General features: G+C 39.1%; 1 protein-coding gene across 4 annotated transcripts in view; it reads left to right on the plus strand.

The window, feature by feature from the left end:
- The window catches only part of BEND6 (BEN domain containing 6), a 61,794-nt gene extending 35,617 nt beyond the window's left edge, over window positions 1–26,177 (plus strand). For 2 of the 4 annotated variants that reach the window (XM_066252998.1, XM_066252994.1), the window contains exons 4-7: window positions 3,910–4,136; window positions 14,749–14,941; window positions 16,124–16,258; window positions 24,391–26,177. In XM_066252998.1, the coding sequence (XP_066109095.1) occupies window positions 3,910–4,136; window positions 14,749–14,941; window positions 16,124–16,251 (548 nt within the window). In that variant the 3' untranslated portion in view covers window positions 16,252–16,258; window positions 24,391–26,177. Of the gene's footprint in view, window positions 1–3,233; window positions 3,298–3,909; window positions 4,137–14,748; window positions 14,942–16,123; window positions 16,259–24,390 lie in introns of those variants that run through there. The other 2 variants (XM_066253007.1, XM_066253012.1) reach the window with 2 other exon arrangements.
- The last annotated feature ends 365 nt before the right edge of the window (window positions 26,178–26,542 follow it).

Consider the following 26,542-nt stretch of genomic DNA (forward strand, 5'->3'; position numbering starts at 1 on the left):
GCTTGTTATTGCTATTGTCTCTGTTTTTATTGACACCAGAACTTTGCATATAAACATCACCCAAAAAATTATAGACCAAGTTTTGTTATAAATGTAGATGAGAAAATTCAAATTAAAGAGTAGCAAATCCGCTTCATCAACCTATGCAAAGATCCGCTAGCCCTGACCAGTTTCTCTTCTCACCCACACTCCCGGATTTTCTCACCACTTGCCGGGTTCTCACATCTCCTCCCTTATTCTCATTCTCACTTGATGACTTTGCTTCCTGCTCCATTGAGAAGTTGGAGGATATGAAGAGACTGTCATATCTCTGCAATGGGTTTGCATGCTCCACTTTCTCTCCTCTCACTCACAAATGACCTATTCTTTTTTTTTTCAATTTTTTTTTATTCATTTTAGAGAGGAGAGAGAGAGAGAGAGAGAGAGAGGCGGGGGGAAGGAGCTGGAAGCATCAACTCCCATATGTGCCTTGACCAGGCAAGCCCAGGGTTTCGAACCGGCGACCTCAGCATTTCCAGGTCGACGCTTTATCCACTGCACCACCACAGGTCAGGCGCAAATGACCTATTCTGTCCAGCCAAAGGCAGTATCTCCATCTGTGCCTCAAAGCCCAGCCTCTTTCCCCTAATCAAGGCTAAAGGTCAGGAGATTCTCCTCCCTCTCTCCTGTATGATCAAGTTTTCCCTCTCTAATGAATCATTCACATTAGCATCAGACATATTATTATTTCTTCCTTAAAAAGAAACAAACTCGGGCCTGACCAGGCGGTGGCACAGTGGATAGAGCTTCGGACTGGGGTGCGGAAGACCCAGGTTCGAGACCCTGAGGTTGCCAGCTTGAGCGCAGGCTCATCTGGTTTGAGCAAAAAGCTCACCAGCTTGAGCCCAAGGTTGCTGGCTCCAGCAAGGGGTTGTTACTCGGTTTGATGAAGGCCCGCGGTCAAGGCACATATGAGAAAGCAATCAATGAACAACTAAGGTGTTGCAACATGCAACGAAAAACTAATGATTGATGCTTCTCATCTCTCCATTCCTGTCTGTCTGTCCCTGTCTATCCCTCTCTCTGAATCTCTCTCCTGTCTCTGTTAAAAAAAAAAAAAAGAGAGAGAAAAAGAAACAAACTCAGTCTGTGATGGCTCAGTGGAGAGAGTGTCAACCTGAAACACTGAGGTCGCTGGTTTGAAACCCTGGGCTTGCCTGGTTAAGGTGCATATGACAAGCAACCAGTAAACAACTAAAGTGAAGTGACTATGAGTTGATATTTCTCACTCTCCTGCCTCTGTAAAATCAATAAATAAAAACTTAAAAATAGAAAAGGAAAAAAACAAACTCTTTCAAGCCATTTGCTTCTCCACCTTTCCCCCTATTTCTCTCCTCGCCTTTGTAGTAAAACTCCTTAAATGACTTCACTCTACACATTGTTCAGTTTTTCCTTTTATTCCCTCTGGGTCCCACTTCATTCTATCCTTATCATCCCATTGTAATTTCTTATGGCCACCCAGATCCTCCATTATTAGTTTGCTATGGCCGCAGTGACGAAGCGCCACACATGAAATGCATTTTTCTTTCCGTTCTGGAGGCTAGAACCTCACATCAGGGTGTCAGCAGGGCCGTGGTCCCTCTGATGGTGCTGCCGGAGAATCTACTCAGGGCTCTTTCCCAGCCCCTGGTCTTTCTGGGACTTGAGGCAGCATCATGCCAGTCTTCACACGGTGTTGTCCCTTGTGTGCTGTCTCTCTGTGGCCAAACTTACTTTTTTTTATAAGGACATCAGTTGTATTGGATTGGGACCCACCCTAATGACCTCATTTTAACTTGATTACATCTATAAAACACTCAATCTCCAAATAAGGTCACGATCTGAGATATTTGGGTTAGGACTCCAACACATCTCTGTGGTGGGACACAATTCATCCTACAGCATTCCATATGGCTAACCACAAAGGTCATTTCTCAATGGTCATCTCAAGTGCCCTGTTACAGCACCGTTACCCTAAGACTACTGAATATGATCATTCCTACTTTGAGAAACCCCTTAGCAAAAACTATGAGGTGTGGTCTGAGGGGCTCACCATGAATAACAACATCATTCCTCCTACTGAGGAGTTGCCAAGGATTTAGAGATTACCTCCCAGAAAGTGATGGAAAATTTGGGAGCAGGGTCAGGGCGGCCTGCAGGGTAGACCTATCTCTGAGCAGGCCAAATTCTTACTACATAGAATGGTTATGTAAATATTATCCCCCACTCCCCTCAGTTCCAAAAAACTAGACTTGCATCTGGTTTTGCTTTTGGTTTTATCCCTATCACTTGACACAGTGACTGGAAATTGTTGAGAGTCTGCATAACATAGTACAGTTGACCCTTGAACAATGTGGACGTTAGGGGTGCTGACCGTCCCGTGCAGTCAAAAACCCATGTGTAACTTTGTCCAAAACTTATCTTCTTATAGCCTACTGCTGACTACACTCCTTATTGATATCATAAACAGTCAATTAACACACATTTTGTATATGTATTATATCTGTTCATGACATACTAAACTTTTTCTTAATTTTCCTAGGCTAAGTAGTTCATCTCAAAATAATTTTTTCAATATATTTATTTTTTAAAATCTGTGTATAAATGGACCTGTGCAATTCAAACTCATGTTGTTCAAGGGTCAACTGCTGTTTATAGCATGAAATTGGCAGTCTGAATTTGAATTTTGGTTCTTCTTTTCACTAATTGGGTTGACCTTGGATGGATTATTTAACTTCTCACTGCCTGATTGTTCTCATCTATAAATTAAGGATAATGATAATACCTATCTCAGAGAGTTGCAATGAGGATTAGATGAACGAACATGAATAAAGTTCCAAGAATAATGCCTGGCACAAAATAAAAGCTAGATCAATATTTAATATTATTAAATGCTCAATAAGTAATTTCTAATTGAATAAGCATCTGGCAAAAGAGAGGTGCTTAGTAAATACTAATTGAGAGAATATAAGATTTCTTTTTTCAGATTTTCCTATTGATATAGTACCAGATGTATTGATTTGGACATGTCATCAATATCCCTGACTCTCAGCTCTCAAATCTTATATTATTCTAAAGATTAGAGCTCAATAATATGCTTAAGAAAAGTACAAAAAAGTTTTCAGTCTTTTTGCCCCCCAACCATAAAGTGAGGAGTCGAATTAGATAGGGTTCAAGGTGACTTCCAACTCCAACAAAATGTTATTTGTCCTTAGGAAACAAACTAAGTATAACAACAGAGAAGACCATTTTACATGGAGACATGAAACCTTTGAATGTGTAAGTTTCCATTGAAAAAAAAAACAACCAAAGAGAATATTCAGTCAATTACCAAAATTCATCTTTGATATATGAAAATGTAAATTTGAACGGGGGCAGTGAATTTTTATTAGTTTGATGGAAATAGACTCCCTGGCAAACCCCATACAAAAAAATTATGGAAAATTTGTTTTAATCTGTGAGAAATGGTTGATTTTATCTTATCACTGAAGCTGGTTTAATATGAGTATCTGGAAGGTGATTGAATATTAAAATCAGTAATGTCTCCAAACAAGAGATTGAATGCTTTCAAATAATACTGTTAGCAATTAGAAAAAAGAAGCAACTTGTTAAAACATTCATTGTAGCTATGACATCATGCATAACCATTTAAATACCATCATCTAATGTTCTTATATTGATTTTTTATTACTAAGCAATTATTAAAAAGCATGGAATAATAAAAAGTAAATATTCCCAACCACTCTTCTTACCATGTTTATTTTCCAAAAGCAGCAAATGTTCACAATTTGTTCCACATATTTCTGTGCCTATACACCCAATTTTAAAACTGTATATATGCTCCTGTTATTAAAAGTATTGGTTAAGTGTTGCTTTTTCTTGCCATTTTAGTGTTACCACAAGCAGTAACCCAGTTTGAAGAATTGGTTGGTATGGCGGAGGCCGTGCTTAAGGGTAGAGGAACCATGCTTACATCTGCGTCCACCCTCTGGAGAGCGACAAACAACTCCTCACCAGATTCATTTGCCTCAATGTGCAGTAATTCTCATTCTAATTCTAATTCCAGTTCACCAATTTCCTTGAGAGCTGAAGAAGAGCATCACACTGATGAGAAGCAGGTCAGTTACAATCCTTGCCCTATCTTTCTCTGTGACACAGTTAAATACAAAAATTAAAATAAGAGCACAAAATGACCACTGTTTATTCAGTTACCAACTTTAGGCCATCACCGTCACATTTCCATTGCATAGGATAATTTTCTTACAGTCACTCTAATATTTGTGAAACAGATATCCAGGTGAGGAAACGAAAGTCAAATTGTGAACAGTGGTCAAGTTTTTAAACTAGAAAATTCTTAATCCAGTGACAGAAGGTAACTATGCATTAAAACCTATGAAGTTTAATCATTAAGAGAAGGTAAATTTCATCCTCTGTGGGCTGTCTGGACACAATTCCTTTTCTACTTACTCAATTTCTCTTAATCAAGAAACAGAAGCTAAAAAGAGTTTTGTTAGAATCAGGTATTATCATTGGAAAATATACCCTCAAGAGCAATAATTAAATACTAAAAATTTCACATTAGATCAGGGGTCTCAAACTCACGGCCCGCGGGCCGCATGCGGCCCGCTGAACAATTTTGTGCGGCCCGCAGACTAATCCACGAAGTTCAAAATATTTTGGATAAAATTAAGTAAGCCTAGGGGCCTACTTGTATTTTTCATTTCTCTAGCATCCTAGCTAGATATTAGCTTAGTTAACAGCAGTTGTGATGCGAACTATAGTTTCTGGTCGTTTTGTGACACTGAGTAAACTGCATGTACGATTGTGCTTGTTGTACTGATTTTTTTTTTTTCTGTTTTCAACTGCAGTGAGAAAAGTGTTGCGTAACAGTTGCCTTTTGTAGACCTAGTGCGGCCCGCCGAACGGCTGTGATCTTGCTCAGCGGCCCACATGCTGAGTTGAGTTTGAGACCCCTGCATTAGATTAACTGAATCTTAGTGTATTTGTTTCCTTTTGCTGTAGAACAGATTGTCACAAAATTAGTAATTTATGATAATACAAATGTATTGCCTCAGAGTTCTGTAGGTCAGAAGTGTGGTAGCGTCAGTTGCTGGCAGGTGCGCCCCTTTCTGGAGGCTGTATGGAAGAATCTATTCCCTGCTCCTCCGAGTTGTTGTAGAGTTCAGTTTCTGTGTTTGTGGAAATGAGTTCCGGTTTTCTTGCTGACTATAAGCAGGAGGCCATTCCTGCTTCTAGGGGGAACTGCACTCCTTGCTTGGGGGCCCACTTCCGCCATCCTCCAAGCCAGCCGTGCAGGCAAGCCCTCTTCCTCTTCAAACGGTTCCTCCTTCCTGCCTTGGTGTGTGACCCATTCTTCTGCCTCCCTCTTCCGCATTTAAGGGCTCCTGGAATTAGATCCGGCCTAACTGGATAATCCAGGATAATCTTCCCATCTCAAGATACTGTACTTAATTTTAATCACACCTACGAAGGTGTTTTTCCCATGTAAGGTACAGTGGTCCCTTGTCTATCACAGGGGTTAGGTTCCAGAACCACGCACGACAGGTGAAAATCACGAAGTAGTGACCTTATATTTATTTTATTATTTGTATATTTTTAAGGCTTTATAAAACCTCCCCACACTCTTATAAATCTTTCCCACACTGTTATTAACCTTTCCCACACTCTTATAAACACTTCCTATGCTCTTAAACACTTTTTATGTATTTATTTCAGTTTAATATTTTTAGTGTTTTAAATAATATTTTTTTATTGTTTTCAATTTTTTTTTTGGTTTGTAATTTTTTTTTATAAATAAATTTTTATTAATGTTAGTGGGGTGACATCAATAAATCAGGGTACATATATTCAAAGAAAACATGTCCAGGTTAACTTGTCATTCAATTATGTTGCATACCCATCATCCAAAGTCAGATTGTCCTCCATCACCCTCTATCTAGTTTTCTTGTGCCCCTCCCCCTCCCCCTTCCCCTCTCCCTCCTTTCTTCCCGCGCCCCCCCCCTTCCACCCCTGGTAACCACCACACTCTTGTCCATGCCTCTTAGTCTCGTTTTTATGTCCCACCAATGTATGGAATCATGTAGTTCTTGGTTTTTCCTGATTTGCTTATTTCACTCTGTATAATGTTATCAAGATCCCACCATTTTGTGTAAATGATCCAATGTCATCATTTCTTATGGCTGAGTAGTATTCCATAGTGTATATGTGCCACATCTTCTTTATCCAGTCTTCTATTGAAGGGATTTTTGGTTGTTTCCATGTCTTGGCCACTGTGAACAATGCTGCAATGAACATGGGGCTACATGTGTCTTTACGTATCAATGTTTCTGAGTTTTGGGGGTATATACCCAGTAGAGCAGGGGTCTCAAACTCGCGGCCCACGGGCCGCATGTGGCCCGCCCACCAATTTTGTGCAGCCCGCAGACTAATCAAACTTCGTGATTAGTCTGCAGGCCAGTCTGCGGACGCACAAAATTGGTGGGCGGGCCGCAAGTTTGAGACCCCTGCAGTAGAGGGATTGCTGGGTCATAAGGTAGTTCTATTTTTAGTTTTTTGAGGAACCACCATGCTTTCTTCCATAATGGTTGTACTACATTACAGTCCCACCAACAGTGAATGAGGGTTCCTTTTTCTCCACAGCCTCTCCAGCATTTGCTATTACCTGTCTTGTTGATAATAGCTCATCTAACAGTTGTTAGGTGGTATCACATTGTAGTTTTATTTTGCATTTCTCTAATAACTAATGAAGATGAGCATCTTTTCATATATCTGTTGGCCATTTGTATTTCTTCCTGGGAGAAGTGTCTGTTCATGTCCTTATTCCCATTTTTTTTATTGGATTGTTTGTTTGTTTGTTGTTGAGTTTTATGAGTTCTTTGTAAATTTTGGATATTAGGCCCTTATTTGAGCTGTTTATTTGGCTCTCTGTTTATTTTGTTGTCAGTTTCTCTTGCTGAGCAAAAACTTTTTAGTCTGATGTAGTCCCATTCATTTATCTTTGCCTTCACTTCTCTTGCCATTGGAGTCAAATTCATAAAATGCTCTTTAAAACCCAGGTCCATGAGTTTAGTACCTATGTCTTCTTCTATATACTTTATTGTTTCAGGTCTTATATTTAGGTCTTTGATCCATTTTGAATTAATTTTAGTACAAGGGGACAAACTGTAGTCGAGTTTCATTCTTTTGCATGTGGCTTTCAAGTTTTCCCAGCACCATTTGTTGAAGAGGCTTTCTTTTCTCCATTGTGTGTTGTTGGCCCCTTTATCAAAAATTATTTGACCATATATATGTGGTTTTATTTCTGGGTTTTCTATTCTGTTCCATTGGTCTGAGTGTCTGTTTTTCTGCCAATACCATGCTGGTTTGATTGTCGTGGCCCTATAATATAGTTTGAAGTCAGGTATTGCAATGCCTCCAGTTTCATTCTTTTTCCTTAGGATTACTTTGGCTATTCGGAGTTTTTTATAGTTCCATATAAATCTGATGATTTTTTGTTCCATTTCTTTAAAGAATGTCATAGGAATTTTGATGGGAATTGCATTAAATTTATAAATTGCTTTGGGTAATATGGCCATTTTGATTATATTTATTCTTCCTATCCATGAACAAGGAATATTTTTCCATCTCATTGTATCTTTTTCGATTTCCCTTAACAATACTTTGTAGTTTTCATTATATAGATCCTTTACATTCTTTGTTATGTTTATTCCTAGGTATTTTTGTTGTTGTTGTTGCAATCGTGAAGGGGATTATTTTTTTGAGTTCATTTTCTAATATTTCATTGTTGGCATATAGAAAGGCTATGGACTTTTGTATGTTAATTTTGTATCCTGCAACATTACTGTATTGGTTTATTGTTTCTAGTAATGTTTTTGTGGAGTCTTTGGGATTTTCGATGTATAGGATCATATCATCTGCAAAAAGTGATACCTTTACTTCTTCTTTTCCGATATGGATGCCTTTTATTTCTTTGTCTTGTCTGATTGCTCTGGCCAGAACTTCTAGCACCACATTAAATAAGAGTGGAGAGAGTGGACAACCCTGTCTTGTTCCTGATTTAAGGGGGAAAGTCCTCAGTTTTATGCCATTTAATAGGATGTTGGCTGATGGTTTATCATATATGGCCTTTATCATGTTGAGATATTTTCCTTCTATACCCATTTTGTTGAGTGTCTTAAACATAAAGTTGTGTTGTATTTTATCGAATGCCTTTTCTGCATCTATTGATAAGATCATGTGGTTTTTGTTCTTTGTTTTGTTGATATGGTGTATTACATTAACCGTTTTACGTATGTTGAACCATCCTTGAGATTCTGGGATGAATCCCATTTGATCATGATGTATTATTTTTTTAATATGTTGTTGTATTCAATTTGCCAGTATTTTGTTTAGTATTTTAGCATCTGTATTCATTAGAGATATTGGTCTGTAGTTTTCTTTTTTGTGCCGTTCTTGCCAGGTTTCAGTATGAGGGTTATGTTGGCTTCATAAAATGTGTTTGGAAGTATTGCTTCTTCTTCAATTTTTTGGAAGACTTTGAGTAGAATAGGAACCAAGTCTTCTTTGAATGTTTGATAGAATTCACTAGTATAACCGTCTGGGCCTGGACTGTTATTTTGGGGGAGGTTATTAATACTTTTTTCTATTTCCTCCCTGCTAATTGGTCTGTTTAGGCTTTCTGCTTCTTCATAACTCAGTCTAGGAAGGTTGTATTGTTCTAGGAATTTATCCATTTCTTCTAGATTGTTGAATTTGGTGGCATATAGTTTTTCATGGTATTCTACAATAATTCTTTGTATATCTATGATGTCTGTGGTGATTTCTCCTCTTTCATTTTGGATTTTGTTTATATGAGTCCTTTCTCTTTTTTTCCTTGTGAGTCTTACCAAGGGTTTGTCAATTTTGTTGATATTTTCAAAGAACCAGCTCCTTGTTTTATTAAATTTTTCTATAGTTTTTCTGTTCTCTATTTCATTTATTTCTGCTCTGATTTTTATTATCTCCTTTCTTCAGCTGGTTTTGGGTTGTCTTTGTTCTTCTTTTTCTAGTTCCTTAAGGTGTGAAGTTAAGTGGTTCACTTGGGCTCTTTCTTGTTTGTTCATATAAGCCTGAAGTGATATGAACTTCCTACTTATTACTGCTTTTGCTGCATCCCAGACATTCTGATATGTCGTATTGTCATTTTCATTTGTCAGTATATATCTTTTGATCTCTGCACTTATTTCTTCTTTGACTCATTCATTTTTTAAAAGTATGTTGTTTAGTTTCCACATTTTTGTGGGGTTTTTCCCCTCTTTTTTGCAGTTGAATTCTAGTTTCAAGGCTTTATGATCAGAAAATATGCTTGGTACAATTTCAATTTTTCTGAATTTGCTAATGTTATTTTTGTGGCCCAACATATGGTCAATTCTTGAGAATGTTCCATTTACACTAGAGAAAAATGTATACTCTGTCACTTTGGGATGAAGTGTCCTGTAGATGTCTATCATATCCAGGTGCTCTAGTGTTTCATTTAAGGCCAATATATCTTTATTGATTCTCTGTTTGGATGACCAATCTAGAGCCGTCAGCAGTGCATTGAGGTCTCCAAGTATGATTGTATTTTTGTCAGTTTTTGTTTTTAGGTCAATAAGTAGCTGTCTTATATATTTTGGTGCTCCTTGGTTTGGTGCATATATATTAAAGATTGTTATGTCTTCTTGATTCAGTGTCCCCTTAATCGTTATGAAATGACCATTTTTGTCTCTCAGTACTTTTTCTGTCTTGTAGTCAGCATTATTAGATATGAGTATTGCTACACCTGCTTTTTTGGATGTTATTTGCTTGGAGTATTGTTTTCCAGCCTTTCACTTTGAATTTGTTTTTATCCTTGTTGCTTAGATGTGTTTCTTGTAGGCAGCATACAGTTGGATTTTCTTTTTTAATCCATTCTGCTACTCTGTGTCTTTTTATTGGTGAGTTTCATCCATTTACATTTAGTATAATTATTGACACTTGTGGGTTTCCTATTGCCATTTTATAAATTGCTTTCTGTTAGTTTTATATCTTGTTTGATTCTTCTCATTTGTTTTTGTTTGTTTGTATTCCATACTTCTTTCCTCTGTTGCTACCTTTTTTAAGTCATGTGCTTCTGTGGTGTTTTTTTTCAAGTGTGGTAACCATTAAGTAATGAAAAGGGTACCTACTATATTCATTATAGTACCCTATCTTATGAGTGTTTCTGCACTTCATCGTCCTTTGCTACTGTTAATCTCCGTCCTCTCCCCCTTTTTTTTTTTTTTTTTTTTTTTTGCTTTTGTTCTCACAGTTTAAATCTGGTTTTATTGTGTTCTTGGTGGAACTTTTACTTGTGGTTTTGTTTTGTTTTGTCTTTGAATCAGGTTGGAATACCCCCTTTAGTATTTCCTGGAGTGAGAGTTTTAGGATGATAAATTCCCTCATCTTTTCTGTATTTGTGAATGTTTTTATTTCTCCTTCGTACTTGAAGGATAGCTTTGATGGGTATAGTATTCTTGCTGAAAGTTCCTCTCTTTCAAGGCTTTAAATATTGGGGTCCACTCTCTTCTAGCTTGTAGAGTTTCTGCTGAAAAATCTGATTATAATCTAATAGGCCTTCCTTTATATGTTGTATTCTTCTTTTCCCTGACTGCCTTGAGAATTTTTTCTTTGTCGTTGGTTTGTGTCATTTTCATTATGATGTGCCTTGGAGTAGGTTTGTTGTGGTTAAGAAAACTCGGTGTTCTTTTGCTTCTTGAATTTGAGGCTTTAGTTCTTTCCACAGGCTTGGGAAGTTCTTGTCTATTATTTGTTTGAATATATTCTCCATTCCATTTTCTCTCTCTTTTCCCTCTGATATACCTATTATTCTTATGTTATTCTTTTTGATGGAGTCAGACAATCTCTGTAGGGCTTCCTCATTTTTTTTTTTTAATTTTTGAGTCTCTCTCTTCTTCTCTCTGTTGTGCCTGAAGTTGCTAGTCTTCTATGTTACTAATCCTACCTTATATCTGGCCTGTTCTATTAGCTAGGCTTGTTACCTTGTTTTTCAGTTCATGAATTGAGTTTTTCATCTTTGTTTGATTTGTTTTTATAGTTTCAATTTCCTTGGTAATATATTCTTTGTGTTCGTTGAGTTGTTTTCTGAGCTCCCTAAATTGCCTTTCTGTGTTTTCTTGTATATCTCTGAGTATATTTAGAATTTCTATTTTAAATTCTCTGTCACTTAGCTCCAAGGTTTCCAATATATTAAATTTTTTCTCCATAGATTTTTCCACATCTATCTGTGTTACTTCTCTATCTTTTGTATCCATGATATTTGATTTCCTTTTTCTTAATGGCATCTAAGGGTGGTCTTGTTGATAGGACTAATGAGAATTAATAAAGAATAAAAAGTAAAAAAAAATAATAAAAAAATGGAAAAAAAAACCCACACAAAAAAAACAATAATAATTTATTATTTCCTTCCCTTTTCTTTCTTTTCTTCCTCCCCTCTCCCCTCTTCCTTAGGAAAATATTGTGATGAACCGTGAATTATATTATGCTAAATGGAACAAAAACTGCCTATAACAGAGGGCCTGAGTTGGGGGAAAGTGTTCAAGGGCAAAAAAGGAAGTAGGGACCCACAAAATGCAAAAAAGGAAAAACTCTGCATCAAGTATAAAATGATTTGCTTTTAGGTGATGGTTGACTGAGAGATATAATGAGAGGGACAAGAGGGAAACAGGAAAAAGGGGAAAAAAATAACTATTGTATTAAGTGGAGCAAAGACTAAATAGAATGGAGATCCTGGGTTGGGAGGAATGCAAATGAGTTAAAAAGCAAAGTAAGGCCTGACCTGTGGTGGTGCAGTGGGATAAAGCATCGACCTGGAACACTGAGGTCGCCGGTTTGAAACCTTGGGCTTGCCTGGTCAAGGCACATATGGGAGTTGATGCTTCCTGCTCCTCCCCCTTCTCTCTCTCTCTCTCTCTCTCTCTCTCCTCTCTCTCTAAGAAATCAATAAAAAAGCAAAGTAAAAAGCACCCAAAATGCCACAAAAAAACACAAAAAACACTTGAGTCCTAAATTAAATAATTTGTTCATGATTGAGGATTGAATGAGAGGAAAAGTAAAAGGAGAAAAGAAGAAACTAATAGAAAGGGAGAAATAAGAAAAAAGGGAAAAGGAAAGGAAGAAAAAAGAAAAAAAATAAAAAGAGTGAGAGATAGAGAGTTAAGGGTTTTGGAGTGTAACCCTCCTGGAGAGTAAGGAAGAAGAAAAGAAACAAAATGTAACACTTATGGGTATTGTAGTTCAAGAAAAGGAACGAATAAGATGGGCAGAGAATAAAGGGACCAAGGTGGAGGAAATAGAAATAATAATAATAAAGGCAAGAAGATGAAAGAAACAAAAAATAGTGGAACAAGTTATAAAGTCTGTGGATGTTTCTTGATTTTGAGAGGTTAACTTCTTCTTCCTTTTTCTTTCCTCTCCCTCTTCCTGGTCGGTGACTCTGTACCCAGGCTCTGCCCCTGTGTCATGCTTAGGTAGGGATTTGCAATTGATGAGGTTCTATGGCAATGTCATATATTTGGCTTCAGTCTCATTGGTAGTCAAAGCTTGTTAGCGTTTGCAGGCTCCAAAAATGAGAGAGTCCATTTTCCTGGAGCCTCTCTCCTAGTATCTCCTTCCTGAACTAGCAGCCTGACGATCCAGCTATGAGGCTGCTGCTGCCTCTACCTGGGGAATAAGAGGCTCAAAGAGCTGGCAAATCCCCACTCTATCCCCACTCAATGCAGGGCTCTGGGTAAGGCTCTGGCAGTCAGAGCCGCCAGTGTAATCAGGCGGGACTGGGAGCCAATTGCTCTCAAGGTGACTTTCTATGAGCCTCCAGGCCTCTTCAGCACGCCTAGCACTTTGTGGGACCACTCTCCCCAGGCTTTCCGCACTTTGTAGCCTGTTTTGGCTGGGAAGAAGATGCCCTAGTCACTGCCTGCAGTACAGGAGGTCTTAACATCTTCCAAGTCCCTCTTTTTAGCATATATCCTTGAGTATGAAAGCTCTGCCAATCAGAAGTTGCCCCCACCCCTTTAGCAAGAGGCACTAAAAAATATCACGTCTCTTGTCTTGGATAGCTGGACTGAGAGAGATCTTGTCAATTAGAACCACGTAGGTCAGTTGGGAGGTGAGCAGCCTGTGGGTTAAGCTAATTTCAGCGATTGGATCCGCTGATCTGTTCCAGAAAGGACTGCAAGCTGCCCATGCACCCCTCCCCCGATGCTTGATTGTTAGCTTGAATGGCTGGGTAAGGTGTCCCACACACCCAGGGAAGCTCGGGTGTAGGGAAGTTCGCTTTGGTGCACTCCCCATGCGCCGCTGGTAGCTGCTGCTCGTGGCGCGGGCGGTTGCTTGTGTGCGGGCGGCAGGAAAGCTCATGGCGTGGCATGGGCGGCTGCTCGCATGGGCTGACCCACCACAGGCACACTCTTTTTTCGGCTTGAACGAACGTCCATGCCGCAACCTAGCTACCTCCACACCCTTAGCTCCCCCAACTCTCAGTTCCCAGTGAAAGCAGCCTTTGCTCAGGTTAGTGAGGAAGGCAGAGTGTTTCTTTGTCCGACTTATTTCCCTCAGGGTTGATTATATATTTAGCCAATTTTTCGCTCGATCCTACCTTCGCCTTCAGTGTGTGGAACTTCCATATGCTCCAAGGATAGATTTTTCTGTCTCTGGTTGATGAACTTGTTGAAATTTTGGGAAGATTTGTCGGTTGCGCTCCTCATGGCACCATTTCTCTACATCACTTGTTTTCAATTTTTTAAGCTAGAAAATGCTTATTTTACTGCAAAAATAATTAAAATAATAAATATCTAAAAATACCTATATACTACAAAATCCCATGAAATAGTGAAAAATCCACGGTACAAAATTAGATATAGGCCCTGGCCGGTTGGCTCAGTGCTAGAGCATCGGCCTGGCGTGCGGAAGTCCTGGGTTCGATTCCCGGCCAGGGCACACAGGAGAGGCGCCCATCTGCTTCTCCACCCCTCCCCCTCTCCTTCCTCTCTGTCTCTCTCTTCCCCTCCCGCAGCCGAGGCTCCATTGGAGCAAAGATGGCCCGGGCACTGGGGATGGCTCCTTGGCCACTGCCCCAGGCGCTAGAGTGGCTCTGGTCGCGACAGAGCGACGCCCCGGAGGGGCAGAGCATCGCCCCCTGGTGGGCGTGCCAGGTGGATCCCGGTCAGGCGCATGTGGGAGTCTGTCTGACTGCCTCCCCATTTCCAGCTTCAGGGGAAAAAAAATACAAAATTAGATATATACAATTTAAAAATCTGCCATACAGTGAGACCGTGAAGAGTGAACCACAATATAACGAGGAACGACTGTAACATATTCACAGTTCCAGGGAGCAGGGTTTGCATCTCTTCAATGGACAGTTTTCCTGCCTACCACATTTATTTGGAAGTATTGAAAACGAGACTAATTTTTAAATCACCAACTCTAGATTCCATAAGAAGAATTTGTATATACTCTGGAACAAATGCCTTTATAAATATATCAAGGATAACATTTAACTGTAACCCCGGAAATATAAACTATATACTAAAAATGTAGTAGGTCAACTTAAACAATGTTGATATTTGTTTTTTGGTATGCCTTAAGTAGTAATATATTTCTCCAGATATTACTTATTTTCTCTTTTCCCAATTTCATTTTTTATTTATTTTTTAGTTCAAGATTGAAAAATGGCAGATTGCCCGTTGTAACAAGAGCAAGCCTCAGAAGTTTATTAATGATTTGATGCAAGTACTTTACACAAATGAATACATGGCCACGCACAGCCTGACGGGTGCAAAGTCCTCTACTTCCCGAGAGAAAGCTGTAAAGCCAGCTATGAATCAGAATGAAGTTCAAGAAATCATAGGTGATAATATGACTGCATTACCTTGTCACGTGATGTTGAAATTGTTTTATCATTAAAGGTTAAGTTGTTCTTTCATAGTCTTTAAATTTATTTTTTTCTGTAGAAGAAAAACCTCAGGATAGTCTAAATTTTATTAAATGTGAGAAATTTTGTAGAAAAACTTTCCAAGTAGATGTTAAACTAAAACTAAATGTTTTCATCACTGAAAAGCTTAGATTCATAGTTATCATAGCTTTAGAAAAGTAAATTTTCAAAATCCTTTTGATCAAAATTTCAGTAACAGTTTATATCTTATTTTCTCTTATCTTGTTTTTTTTTCTTTTATTCTAAAAGTTAGAGGTTAATTTGACTATCTTATTTATGGATTGTAAGTTAATGAATCTCCTTAAATATAACAATCTAAATTATCAAATACTTTTTTTGCAAATAGCCAACAAATTTAAGGAGTCGCTGAATCCTAGCTCTCTCTATGTTAATAGTATGTATTTTCTTATAGTGAGATTCTAGTTGCTCCAACTGATGTCGGGCTGGATAAAATAAAATCTCTAACGTTTTAGAGCAAGGAGAGGGAGTTCAGAACAAGTGGCAAGGTTCAAGTTGAGTGGCACCATAAGAAGACAAATATGTGTGTTCCCAGTTTATAATCTAGAGCAGGGGTAGTCAACCTTTTTATACCTACCGCCCACTTTTGTATTTCTGTTAATAGTAGAACTTTCTAACTGCCCACTGGTTCCACAGTAATGGTGATTTATAAAGTAGAGAAGTAACTTTATAAAATTTAAAAGCAGAGTTATAGCAAGTTAAAGCATATAATAATAATTACTTACCAAGTACTTTATGTCAGATTTTCACTATGTTTGGCAGAATACTTACTATAGTTAAATCTATTATTTTATTTATACTTTGGTTGCTCCACTACTGCCCACCATGAAAGCTGGAACGCCCACTAGTGGGCGGTAGGGACCAGGTTGAGTACCACTGCTATAGACCCTTGTTATCTCTTGCTTTGCTTTGTAAAGCCTGCCTATATATTCATCTGTTTAAATAGTTCCTGAGTGTTTGGGCTGTTTTTGCAAGATGATGACAAAATTATAGTGTGGATTGCTTTGTGGTTTATCTTGGTGCATACCTGAAGACGCAAAGGCTCATAAAGTGTTTTTGTGTTACTGTTGTTTTCTACAGGAGTCACTAAACAGTTATTTCCCAACACCGATGATGTCTCAATCAGAAGAATGATAGGGCAAAAGCTAAACAACTGTACCAAGAAACCAAATTTAAGCAAAAATATGAATTCTCAGGATATTAAGTAGATTTTTGGTAAGTATTTAAATCTTCACTGTCCTTTTAACGTGGCAAGAAGGTGTATGACTTTTATCCTTGGAAGAGCATTTTACACTCTACTAGAGAATCCTGGTGACCTGTGATATATGCTGGTATTCCCGGGGGTGCAGGTGGGGACAGGGAAGGGAATTTAAACGTCGGAAATAATGAGTTCAGTTACAAAGATTTTCCTTTTCTAGAACCTCTCAGATATTTTGATACCCTTTTATATGTCAAATGCACCAGAAATCTCTAAGAGGAATAGTATGTAGTGTTTTCCAAATGTGTTTTACTGAGGAACCATTTTTTTCCTTCACAAAAGAATGTGTTAAGTTGTGGTTTGGGGTCAAAAGGAGCCAAAGGAGGAACACCTGCCAACTTAGGAAGTGTTTCTCAGGAACAGAGGAGGTTATCGGGGACCCATCAATGGGACTGAGTTTACAGCTCTGCAGCAGGGTCTTGACCTGTACAAACGACTGGCTGGAAGTACGCCTCCACCATCCTCTATCCTGCTTCTCGTTGTCATTGTCTTTAAATCTTTAAATCTATTGTTATGGTTTGTTTGTTTGTTTGTTTGATCAGTGTTTTTATCAACATATTCATATTATACTGAGAAAAGGAATTATTTCTTTTTAGTGAGTTCTGAGGGAGATACCCTTTACAGTCAGGCCCGGCCCTGCCCTGCCCTAGGCGAAACTGTGAAATGGAATTTTGTGTTTGCTTTAGCCACCCAAAGCTCTACCTCTTTCACTTGTGCTCACCCTTCCTCTCCGTTATTTTGATGGAAAATATGTGAAAAGTATGCATCACTGTTATTAATTGATAAACAGGTGTGTAGTAAACACATAAGGGCAAGTTTTCTTGTCTGTTTGACTTCCCCGTTGCCTCTTCTCCACCCACTCTACCACCTCTGAGACCATTTTATTTGTCTTTTTCTTCTGACTGTGTTTTAAATGGAATGTTGGAACTGCATGGATTGCAGTCATTCAGCCAGCCCACCCTCCACTCGCTGCCGACTACCGTCCTTTCCTCCTTGAAGGCCCCTTATTATTTTGCTATGCAAGCTAGGCTACTTGTATGATAATCTCTCTTCCTTAAAAAAAACAAAAACAAAACTACTTTTAACAACCATAGAGGGGTTCATATATACTGGTAGACTGACTTGAAGATTTATAAAGATAAGGAAATTTACTCCCCATGTGATTCAAATTTTCAGTAGATTGCGAATTTCACAACTCATCAGTTAGTAGAGAATTGCTTAAATGAGCACTTAGAACTTCTCATTTTGACACGGGGCTTCCCTAAGATCCTGATGTAGAATGGTCAAGTTCCCATGCAACCAGACACACAAGACATAGAGCTATTTTCTGTAGTATGTCATTGTATCTCATAGCTTTTCAAAAGCATTTTAATATTCTAAGTTCCACCCTTTTAATATCTCAGACTGCCAAGAGTAAGCACCTAACTCATTTCTGACAAGATCAGTCAGCACAGTGTTGAAGAAATTAAAGTAAAAAGGTTTTCATATCAGTTTTGTTTGTATGGGCCAGTAGTCATGTTATTCATTCACCTGGCTATGGCTTTAATTAAATATTTTAAAAGGAACAAATCTTTTGCTGCAAACACAGTATGTTCTTGTGCCTTCTGAGCCTGAGCCTTCTTTTGTTTCCAATTTGCTTGGAATAGAAATGGGTGTATTTTGAATCAGAAGTAAAGATTAACAAGGTGACAGGGTAAATACATTCTGAATGGAAAAAAGATTTTTCTAATTGACAGGTATCTTTCATTTTGTTTTAAAGTACTGCAATCTGTGGGTTACATAGAGACACCAGGCAGGTTACAGAAGAAATTTGAGTCTATTAATTAGCTGGCTAGCTAGCTACATGGGGCACGGTCCCAAATCATGTAGAAAGTCCCTACCATTCTGTGGCTGATCTTATAGACCAAATCACATACCGGTTGAGGTGGGTAAGGAGGGAGCATGGTACAATAGTCCATTACTAACAAGCTTACAATATCTATCTGTAGGATCTATTAAAAGGAAAAGGCATTCTTACACATCAAGACCACAAGATAACACCGTAGTGATAATTGTTTTACATACCCAACAAAGACATTCCCAGATCTTCCAGTGTCTACCCCTCATCTCTGTCGCCACAACGAAATGGCTAGGATAAGGAGAGAAGCTAAGTGAAATTAACTTTGCTAAAAGTGTTGGGGCTAGCTTATTAGGGACCCCCCCCCGCTTGTTTAGTTTACAAGTTTTTATATATATAAAGGATTTCAAAAGGGATGATTATTAGAAAGCATATAAAATGTTACAGAATGCAGGTTTTTCAAGCAAGGGGAGTAGGCTTATGATCCCTTTGTCTAGAGGCATAGTCACTCTCAGGACTCCAGGAGTGGAGGAAGAGTTAGAATCAGAGTATGAATTTTTAATTAAGATATGTGAACATTGTCTCCTAAAGGATCTTAAGGATGGAGAAGAGGAACTTTTCAGATAAGTTTTATCCTCTTTGTTGTCTAGCAAGTAGTGGCCTTAGTCCTTCCAGAGAACTATGATTAGTTACTAACTTTTGCCCCTTTAATCTCTTTCTCTGCTTTTTTTCCCTCTTTTCAGAGAGGAGGGGTAAAGGGGCCTGACTCTTCCTTTTAAAATACTAATGTTAACAATTTTTTTCAATTCCTTGGCACCTTATCACAATTTGAAGTATAGCTAGATCAAAGCTATTTCAAAAGGACTGAGAATATATGCTGGGAAGAACTGCATGTTTAGCTATTATTTGTTGAATTGGTCAGATATAGCACCATCTAGTGGTCATTTAACTAACAGGAACCCAAAAGGTGGCCACTTATTTAGACAAACCATGCCCTGTTCCCAAGTATTTTTTAGAATAATAACTTTACCTGCATTAATATTGGCAGACAATATGTTGCAAACTCATATAGACTTATGTAAGTTTTCGTTCATTCAAGAAGCCTAGCAATCCCCGCTGACGCGCGGGGCACCTGACTGCGCCCTCCACCCAGCGCTGAGCTCAAGGCTGCCTCCAGTGGCTTGGGTTTGAAAGGACAACCATTTCCCAGCTAAGATTCCTTGAGGATTGATGCTAAATTCCATCCTTCCCCCCTTTTATCATCTATTTTCTCACTCCTGTGACAGCTGTTAGGCCAAAGTGAGAGGCAACAAGCATTTATTTGAGATCCAAAAGAATAGCTATGTGGGAAGCACTGACTCAGGCTGAAACCCAAATAGTGTTCCAATCAGGAGGGAAGGCAATAGGGTATTTATGAGAAAGGGAAAGGAACAATTACATGAATAGAAGGAAGGAATTTCTATTGTGCAGAGAAGCTAACACAGTGATGCTAATCCTATAAATGTTTTTAATTTTCAGTCTGGTAGTCTGCTTTCTTCTTATCTTTGCCGACAGTTGTTTGGGACACAGTGCTGCTTTAGGCCCAGTCCAAAGGTTACTTTGCCGAGTTTTAACATTCCAGGGTTTTGAGAAATAAGACATGGCAAGGCGATTCCCCTGGGATGGCAGCTCTGACTCCATTTTAAAGTGGCTCCATTTAAATTCTTTTCACCACCCTCAAGATGCCTGCAGCTCACACTCTGCCAAGAGCTAGATGTTGCCAATCTTTCTGGCCTCTCTCCATTTTTTGCTTCTCTCGAATAGAGAAGCTGAAGACAATTTTGTTTATAAGAAAAACAGAATATTAAAATACCACCTCTATAACATCCCACTAAGTGGTCAAATACCCTTCTCCAGAAATTTCCAAAGCTGTCTGAGTATATATAATCTGTACCATATGTATATATTATAAGTTAAAGGTGATCTAATACAGCAGCTCTGAAATGGGGTAACAGGTACTTTTTCCCCTGCCCCTCAACTGCTAGAATATTTGAAAATGTCTTGGACGTGTTTTTGGTTGTTACATCTGAGTGATACCACTGACATCTAGTGGACAGAAGCCCGGGATGCTATTTAACATCCTACAATGTACAGGACAGCAAAGAATTACCCAGCCCAAAATAACAACTGTGCCATGATTGGAAAATCCTAGTCTAAAGTACTTTCCTTATTTTAGAGATAATGAAACTAAAGCTTAAAGTTTAAATGAACTGACGTGCTCATACAATTAATAACTATTAAAGAGCCAACACCAGCATACAGTTTTTCGTATTTCTTTTTTTTTAGGGGAAGGGAGGCTTTACAAAAACAAACAAACAAACAAAAAAACACTTGACTAAAATCTAGGGAGAAAGAAATTATAGAAACCACATCACAACATAAAAATGGCCACGTTTGCAAAGCTGCAACCTTGATAAATGACTACCCATAGACACGGCATGGAGGTTATCAGTCCCAAATCCTCTTATCTGTGCTGATGGTATCAGTTCAGTGGAGGTTCAACTGGGTCAGGCTTGGTTTCCTGATTCTTCAGAGCTGGCCAAGTAACTCAATGTGGCTTAGTCCCAGGCAAACAGAAAATGATGCTTCCCAAACCATGAAGGGTTCTATGTTTTACTTCCTTTGTACTTCTGACCTTGATCTATCTCTGAAGTATCCTGGGTTCTACAATTCGTAAGATTCTCCTAGTTCTTCTGGCGGCTGATGGCCGAAGTCAGGCTGCGGTACCAGCGCAACGGTTCCTCCTGGTCTGGGGACATGAGCGTAGCTTGTCATGGGGAAGGGACAGGCTGAGCAGTCTACCACAAGGGCCTCCTGGGTGGCCAAAGACCCTGTGGAGGGGTCACTCGGCCACAGGGTAGAGGGCTCGGCAGGCAAAGGTGCCACTCTGCAGCAGATGCTGTGTGGGTCAAGGCTTAGCCACGAGGAGCAACCAGAGAAGAGGAAGAGCGTTTGGGAGAGGCTCCCCGCGTCAGCACCCGGCAACCTCAGGGTTTCGAACCTGGGACCTCAGCATCCCATGTCAATGCTCTATCCACTGCACTGTCCCTGGTCAGGCTGTGAAGTTGTTTTTTTTTGTTAATGAAATTAAGATTTAAGTCAGTAATTTTCCAGTGAAGTAGATCATCCTCTGTAATGTGGGTAGGTCTCACCGCATCAGTTGAAGGCCTTAAGGAAAAAAGAAAATGGAGGTCCTCTAAAGGAAGGAGCCAGTCTGTCTCCAGATTTCCCTTGGACTCAGTACCACAACTTTGACTCTTTTCTGGGTTTCCAGCCTGCCCCACAGATTTCAGTCTTTCCAGTTCCCACAACTCTGTATGCCAATTCCTTAAAATAAATTTCTCTTTATATACAACTTATTGGTTCTGTTTCTCTGAAGAGCCATGACTAATGCATAAGAAATACAAAGATGGTGGCACAGTGGATAGATCTTCGGACTGGGACACGAAGGACCCAGGTTCAAAACCCAGAGGTCACAGCTTGAGTGTGGGCTCATCTGTCTTGAGCACAGACTCACTAGCTTGAACACGGGGTTGCTGGCTTGAGCCCAAAGGTTGCTGGCTTGAAGTCCAAAGGTTGCTGGCTTGAGCCCAAGGTCGTTGGCTTGAGCAAGGGGTCACTCGCTCTGCTGGACATCCCCCTGCCCTCATCAAGGCACATATGAGAAAGCAATCAATGAACAACTAAGGAGACTAAGGAGTTGCAACAAAGAATGCTTCTCATCTCTCTCCCTTCCTGTCTGTCTGTCCCTATCTGTCCCTCTCTCTGTCTCTCTCTCTCTTTCTGTCTCTGTCACACAAAAAGAGAACTACCTTCAGTCAAGCACAGAGCATCCAGGCCCCACTGCTCAGTGTCTGGTGCAAGGGCAGCTTGCCCACAGAAACGCCTGCACTTCCTGGGAGCTGCTGGAGACCCAGCAGCACTACCAGTAACAGCTGGGGCTCTGGCCATGTACGATGTGGGGACTCTGAGAGCCAGGGGCCCCTTGTGACTACCAGAGCCCCAGGCCCTTTCTGGGCCCTGGGGGCTCACTCACAGCACCAACCAAGAACTGCTTTCCTACCTGGAAGGAGGGCACTTGGGACAGGGGCTGGAGGACTTCTGCCCCCACCTGGAGCTCTTCACTCACTTGCTGCCATTGCAGAGAGGTCCTGGGTGCCCTACAGGAGCAACTAAAGAAAAGCCAACGTTTCTGGAGGTGTGTGCAGCTTCAGGAAGGCTGCCCTGGGTATCGGGGCTTTCAGCTCCGGGACCTGCTCTGTTTTCCTTTGCAGAGGCTCCAGCAGTATAAGAATATTGTTATTACTCTGGCAGAAAAGTCAAGTCCTGCCTGACTGGTGGTGGCACAGTGGCTAGAGCGTCTCAGGTTCAAAACCCCAAGGTCGCCGGCTTGAGCATGGGCTCACCAGCTTGAACGCAAGGGCACGGGTTTGAGCATGGGGTCATGTTTAGAACCACAAAATCTGGTTTTGGAGGCTGCTCTACCTCTTAATAAACGTATAACCTCTGGAAGCTCACTAAAACTCTCTGGATTTACCTAACTCAGGGATGGATCCAGGAGTTCCAGAACCTGAAGCTTACTAAGATTTGGAAAATTCTCTTTAAGAAAAGAAACACAAAAATTTGGGTACACAGTTACAATTGTATAGATTAATTTTGAAATTAATAATCATTTTTTCAAAAGAAAAAATAATTAAACAAATCATGAAATCTACATAATAGTTAAAAGTTAACAAATTTCTCAAACATTCCATCATACAGAAGAAATAGCAATGTTGTTGTTAACATCTCTATAACCCTTTCACCCTACTTTATTGGGGTCACATACATCTTGGTTGCCTGTTCACTTGACAACAATTTTATAATAACCTTTTCTTTCTTTTTTTTTTTTTTTTTGTATTTTTCTGAAGCTGGAAACAGGGAGAGACAGTCAGACTCCCGCATGCGCCCGACCGGGATCCACCTGGCACGCCCACCAGGGGGCGATGCTCTGCCCCTCCAGGGGGTCGCTCTGCCGCAACCAGAGCCACTCTAGCACCTGAGGCAGAGGCCAAGGAGCCATCCCCAGCGCCCGGGCCATCCCCGCTCCAATGGAGCCTTGGCTGCGGGAGGGGAAGAGAAAGACAGAGAGAAAGGAGGGGGGGGTGGAGAAGCAAATGGGCGCTTCTCCTATGTGCCCTGGCCAGGAATCGAACCCGGGTCCCCCACACACCAGGCCGACGCTCTACCACTGAGCCAACCGGCCAGGGCCATAATAACCTTTTCTGTAGAAACAATAGAAAAATAATTTAGACTCTCTTCTAGCATAGTTGATAGAAAATTGCTTTTTTTTTTCTTTTTGACAGTTTACCAGAAGCTTCTTTTAAGTTCTCAACTCTTTATTAGCAACGTAATTTTTAAGATTTTTGGGATACCCATACTGAGTTTCTTTGCTATCTAAGCTGTAAGATTTCAAGGCATTTCAAGTTTTCTATGGAGTGAGTGCTCTTAAATATTCTTTGAACTGACCACATACATAGCATTCCTAGAAGACAATGCAAACTGGAATTAATTAAAGGACAAAATGTGAATGAGGGGCAGTTGAAATGAAGAGTGCGAATTATGGTTGAACTATCAAATTATGGCAAATTTAACAAAAACATATAAATATGTGAGACTGTTACCAGGGCACTAGTTTATGGTAATTGTGCCTCTGACTTAGCTTTTTTGGTTTTCTTGAGTGTTGAAAGAGGTAAAGCAGATTTGGCAACCTGCCTGATATTTAAATAATCAAGAACTGTTACTGAGGAATGACAAACAGAATTGTTGATAATTTTTTGAGATGGTTGATGGGTATGTGTGGATGGTTGGTTTTACTTTGTGTGTTTGAAATTTTACCTAATTAAAAGTTTCTTAAAAGTCATTGAAAATTAAAATACAGGTTAAGTATTTTTTATTAATTTTAATGGGGTGACATTGATAAATCAGGGTACATATGTTCCGAGAAAACATCTCTAGGTTATTTTGACAGGTTAAGTATTTTAACTGTTATTTCTGGTGGAAAGCTCCTGAGTAGATCATAAAAGAATTCCTAAGTCATCTCAGTAGTTATAGTTTTTATGAACAACTTGCATTTTTTTAAAGCAAAAAAAATGCTTATCTCATACCACGGTTTATATACTATAAGAACTTTAAAGTAAATTTGCTCTGTTTTTTGAAATTTGTTTTTTATAGGTAGTATAGGTATCTGAAATCAAGCACCTTCAGTTTTAAATCGAACATTGGATTTTGCTGGAGAATCTGCAACCTCCCTGGCAGTGGGCACAGAGACATGCGGGCACACGCTGAGCCACATCGGTACCATCGATGGACTCTCCTGACAGAGTAACAAGCTTGCCAATGAAGCTGCATGTAGACTCCACCCTAAATATCCACGATGCATCAAACTAGAGAATTTATAGCAGTCAAATAAGCATGCCTTATGGTTTTGTGCATTTTTCTCGCCCCAAATGCTTCTCTGTACAGCTAACTTAACTGTATAGTCAGAGTTCCTATCATTATAAAGACGTCGACCCTTAAGGTTTGTCATTGCCCTAATCAATTGCCGTACATTTATTATTATTCGTTCTTTAGCATGAATACATGTATGGAAGAGCACAGTGAAGTAATCAGTGTTCACAACCAGGAGAGCAGCAAAGTCAGCCTAAAATCAGATAATCATATATAACCAAGTAATAGTGTTTGAGCAATAAAATTACAGGTAATTCTGTTACTTAAAAATGTATAAAATAGAAAATTTAAAACATGAATGCAGCAAGACCTTTTATTATAACATAAAACTACTTCATTGTACTCCTAAAAAAGAAAATAAACTCAAATTTTTGTGATTGTTAAAACAATGCATCCACTTTCGGAAAAATCTTTTTTGTTTGTTTACATGCTTCTAATTTTTATTGACCAAAGTATAAATACAAAAATGTAATATAAAGCATCAATATCATGTAAAACAGGGGTCCCCAAACTACGGCCTGCGGGCCACATGTGGCCCCCTGAGGCCATTTATCCGGCCCCCCACTGCACTTCCGGAAGGGGCACCTCTTTCATTGGTGGTCAATGAAAGGAGCACATTGACCATCTCATTAGCCAAAAGCAGGCCCATAGTTCCCATTGAAATACTGGTCAGTTTCTTGATTTAAATTTATTTGTTTTTTATTTTAAATATTGTATTTGTTCCCGTTTTGTTTTTTTTTACTTTAAAATAAGATATGTGCAGTGTGCATAGGGATTTGTTCATAGTTTTTTTTATAGTCCGGCCCTCCAACAGTCTGAGGGACAGTGAACTGGCCCCCTGTGTAAAAAGTTTGGGGACCCCTGATGTAAAACATCCTATAAAAATGAAATACCCATGTATTTCGTTATATTGCTACACTGCTTAGTTTTGACTGTTTTGTTTTCTTAGCATCAAAAGAAAAAATAATTAAACAAAGTCATATGACAATAATTACAAAAAGAGGAAAATGCCATTTTGTAAATGAATGAATGTCAGCTTGTCACACACAACAACTCTGCATTGCCACGCCATACTTTTTCAGTGCACAAGGTTCTATATAAACTTGTAAGGAAGGAAGCATATAATAGGGAGTTCAGGACTGTGGGTCCAGGGAACATCCCATAAATGTTGCTTGGTAACAATGTAGTTGTACAAAAGGAACATTCTTAAGGAAATAACTTATGTTAACATTTGCCACTTTTACTTAAATATAAATAAATCCCATTGAGAACATAAAAGTATTTGCTTGTTTTTTATTAACTTATAAAGTCCCGGGGTGGGGATTCCTTTCTAGGCTAATGGCTTCTTTTCCCAACATGGAGGCTTTACCATTATAACTGGGCTATGTAGCCCTGACTTGTTTGTTCCCTAAAGAGCCCCGCTATATGGAATATACAGTCAGTATACAGAGTAAATATTCGTTCTATGTAGGACATATACACAATATCCAGGGTGTTTAATATTACATGTCATTTCCTTAAAAAATATTTTGTAAAATAAGTTTTGCCTACTAAATGTAAATAAAGCTTCCTTTGCAAAACATACCTGTCCTCTTCAACTTAAATGTCTATTGTCCTTCCTTAAAGTACTTTGAGATATGTTGATATTTTTATGGGTAATAGACCATATATATATATATATATATTACTTTTAATTCAGCTTTATATATTTATTCTTAAATTAGTTACAAATTAAGAAGACTAATGAAACTGAATAGAGTGGCCAGAAAGCAATCAGTACTCATGTATGTGTAATGTATATATTATATATTCACATATATAATATTTACAATATGGTTAAAACAGAACCTTTAATAAGTTGGAAAAGGGAGGTTTT

The sequence above is a fragment of the Saccopteryx bilineata genome, chromosome 1, assembly GCF_036850765.1.
Source record: "Saccopteryx bilineata isolate mSacBil1 chromosome 1, mSacBil1_pri_phased_curated, whole genome shotgun sequence".
Lineage (NCBI taxonomy): Eukaryota > Metazoa > Chordata > Mammalia > Chiroptera > Emballonuridae > Saccopteryx > Saccopteryx bilineata.